We start from the raw sequence: 2,299 nt of genomic DNA on the forward strand, positions 1-2,299 counted from the left end.
TTAATAAGCAACGAGCGACGATTAAATTAGAAGAAAAAGTTACTCAGAATTATGTCCTTGACAACATATGTCAAGGTCAAGGTCATTGGGGCTGGGTCCCCTATTCGCTATATTTACCTTTTATTATTACCAAACTGTTTCTTTTAACTAAATATCAATATCTCACTTAACTCTTGCGTGTGTTTCCTAGTGGAAACAACCCCGGCAAAGCGTTCTAAGTGCTGGGCGAAATACGTCAGGAACCGGGAAAATAAAAAGATCCGGAAACTGTTGGCTCGGGCGTCCGCGGATCCTAGCTTTATTATCGAATATAAGAAGTTAAATCTAAACGAACAATCATTTAAATTAAAAATTCAGCGTTTAGTTAACACACAAACACGCAATACACACCCTTGTCCCCATAGTTCTTCTTTCCATTATTTACCTCCTTCTTATTCCCCCGTCTCTTCCCCCGAGCGTCCTCATTCACCTGCCTCCCCAAATCTCCACATTTGGAAAATCTTACTCCCCCTTCTCCCTGTGAACTTTCACCTGCCTTCCCTGAATTTCCTCAACAGCCGGAAAATCCTACTCCCCCCTCCGGATATTCATCTGTTTTCCCTGAATTCCGGCAACCGCCGAGAATTCCCACTTCCCCCTCCTTTTCACACCTCGAGTCGTCCAATCTCGCAGGAGCGTCGCACGATTTTGAGGAAGCCCTCCAGGACTTCGCAGAGAAGTTACCGGACCTCAAAGAGGAACCGAAAGATCCCGAACAGGGATCTTTCGATACCGAAGGAAAGTCTGAGTTCTACGAAGAACAGGCTAAATTAAACTGGTACAGATACCTTTTAAGTCAGTTTCCTTTTTACCCAGTACCTCTTACGGACGAGGATTATCGGGTCGGTCCTGACATAGTAGACCTTGACCAATTCCATCATATCCTTTTCGTCCGCCCCTGTCGCCCCGTTGCTTATACCAGCGGGCGCGGGATCGGCCGCCTGCTCTTTTTTTTTGTATTTCTGAAAAAATAGAGATAGATAAATACTAAACAGTGAATGACAATACAACCATGCATATATATCAATATTTTAATAAAAAGGAATAAATAACAAAAAAATATACCATTTTCATTCATTTTCTCTGACGGCGGCGGTGGCTGCTGCTGCTGCTCCTCTTGCCTGTTTTGCAAATATTGCAACTGTTGATGCAACAGTTGTTGTCTCTCGTCTTGTAATTTTTGTTGATGCAACAACTGTTGCATCAACTGCGGCCTATAGCCATATCATACCACATTATATTATGAAATATTCTCTATTGCATATGAAAAAAAGATGAAGGAAAGAGATTGATGTATAAATAATTACTCCCGAATTATATTTTATTATTTTTTATTAATTTCTATTATATTATTTTTAATATTTATGTTGAGATTTATTTCTCGATCTTTTATTTTCATAATTTATTCTTTCTTTTGTTCTTTAATACGAGTGTGTTTGCTCTTGCTATGGTAACTGCGTGTGTTGTCTGTGTTTTTTGGTTGTCTTGAACACAATGTTTATTATGTGGTTCGTTCGCGTTTTCGGTCGTATGAATATCTTGCGATATTAAACTAATTGATATCTCTTTAAATACTTATATTTGAGTCTCTTTGTAATAGTGGTGTTAAGTAATAAAATATCGTTTCACACACTGCGAGTCGTCGTTATTATACGTTATAATCTCAAAAATTTATTTTTAATAATATTAAAAAAATAATATTTTATTATTGTGAGCCACTGCGACCCCGCATATTTGTTCCTCGGCCGCCTCCTCTTCCTCGGCCGTTAATCGAGCAGCTTTCCATTTTTTGTCCGCCCCTGTCGCCCCGTTGCTTATACCAGCGGGCGCGGGATCGGCCGTCTACTCTTTTTTTGTATTTCTGAAAAAATAGAGATAGATAAATACTAAACAGTGAATGACAATACAACCATGCATATATATCAATATTTTAATAAAAAGGAATAAATAATTAAAAAATATACCATTTTCATTCTTTTTCTCTGACGGCGGCGGCGGCGGCTGCTGCTGCTGCTGCTCCTCTTGCCTGCTTTGCAAATATTGCAACTGTTGATGCAACAGTTGTTGTCTCTCATCTTGTAATTTTTGTTGATGCAACAACTGTTGCATCAACTGCTGCAAATTTGCATTTTCTCCATCATTCATTTCTTCTATAAAAATAAGATATATATTATGTAAGAGAAAGGAGAAGATAAAAACTAAAGATTAAACTTTCTTAACAAATATAAATAATAATATTTTGATTTGACTTACGGGACAT

At 38.1% G+C, this 2,299-nt stretch overlaps 1 protein-coding gene across 1 annotated transcript; it reads right to left on the bottom strand.

The window, feature by feature from the left end:
• Positions 1-830: 830 nt before the first annotated feature.
• Positions 831-2,299, bottom strand: LOC115241903 (probable basic-leucine zipper transcription factor Q). Its single transcript, XM_029817864.1, has 4 exons — positions 2,293-2,299; positions 2,066-2,189; positions 1,105-1,253; positions 831-985 (listed from the first exon to the last, which is right to left on the bottom strand). Exons 1-4 carry the CDS (start codon positions 2,297-2,299, stop codon positions 831-833), a joined length of 435 nt encoding a protein of 144 aa, XP_029673724.1.

The sequence above is a fragment of the Formica exsecta genome, unplaced genomic scaffold (assembly GCF_003651465.1).
Source record: "Formica exsecta isolate Colony F162 unplaced genomic scaffold, ASM365146v1 scaffold536, whole genome shotgun sequence".
In the NCBI taxonomy this organism is placed as follows: domain Eukaryota; kingdom Metazoa; phylum Arthropoda; class Insecta; order Hymenoptera; family Formicidae; genus Formica; species Formica exsecta.

Excerpts from the sequence above, each read along its gene's own strand:
- LOC115241903 (XM_029817864.1), bottom strand. Across the intron at positions 1,254-2,065 it reads TTGCAATATTTGCAAAGCAG|GCCGCAGTTGATGCAACAGT; the intron begins GCAAGAGGAGCA and ends ATATGGCTATAG. Across the intron at positions 986-1,104 it reads AGAGAAAATGAATGAAAATG|AGCAGGCGGCCGATCCCGCG; the intron begins GTATATTTTTTT and ends ACAAAAAAAAAG.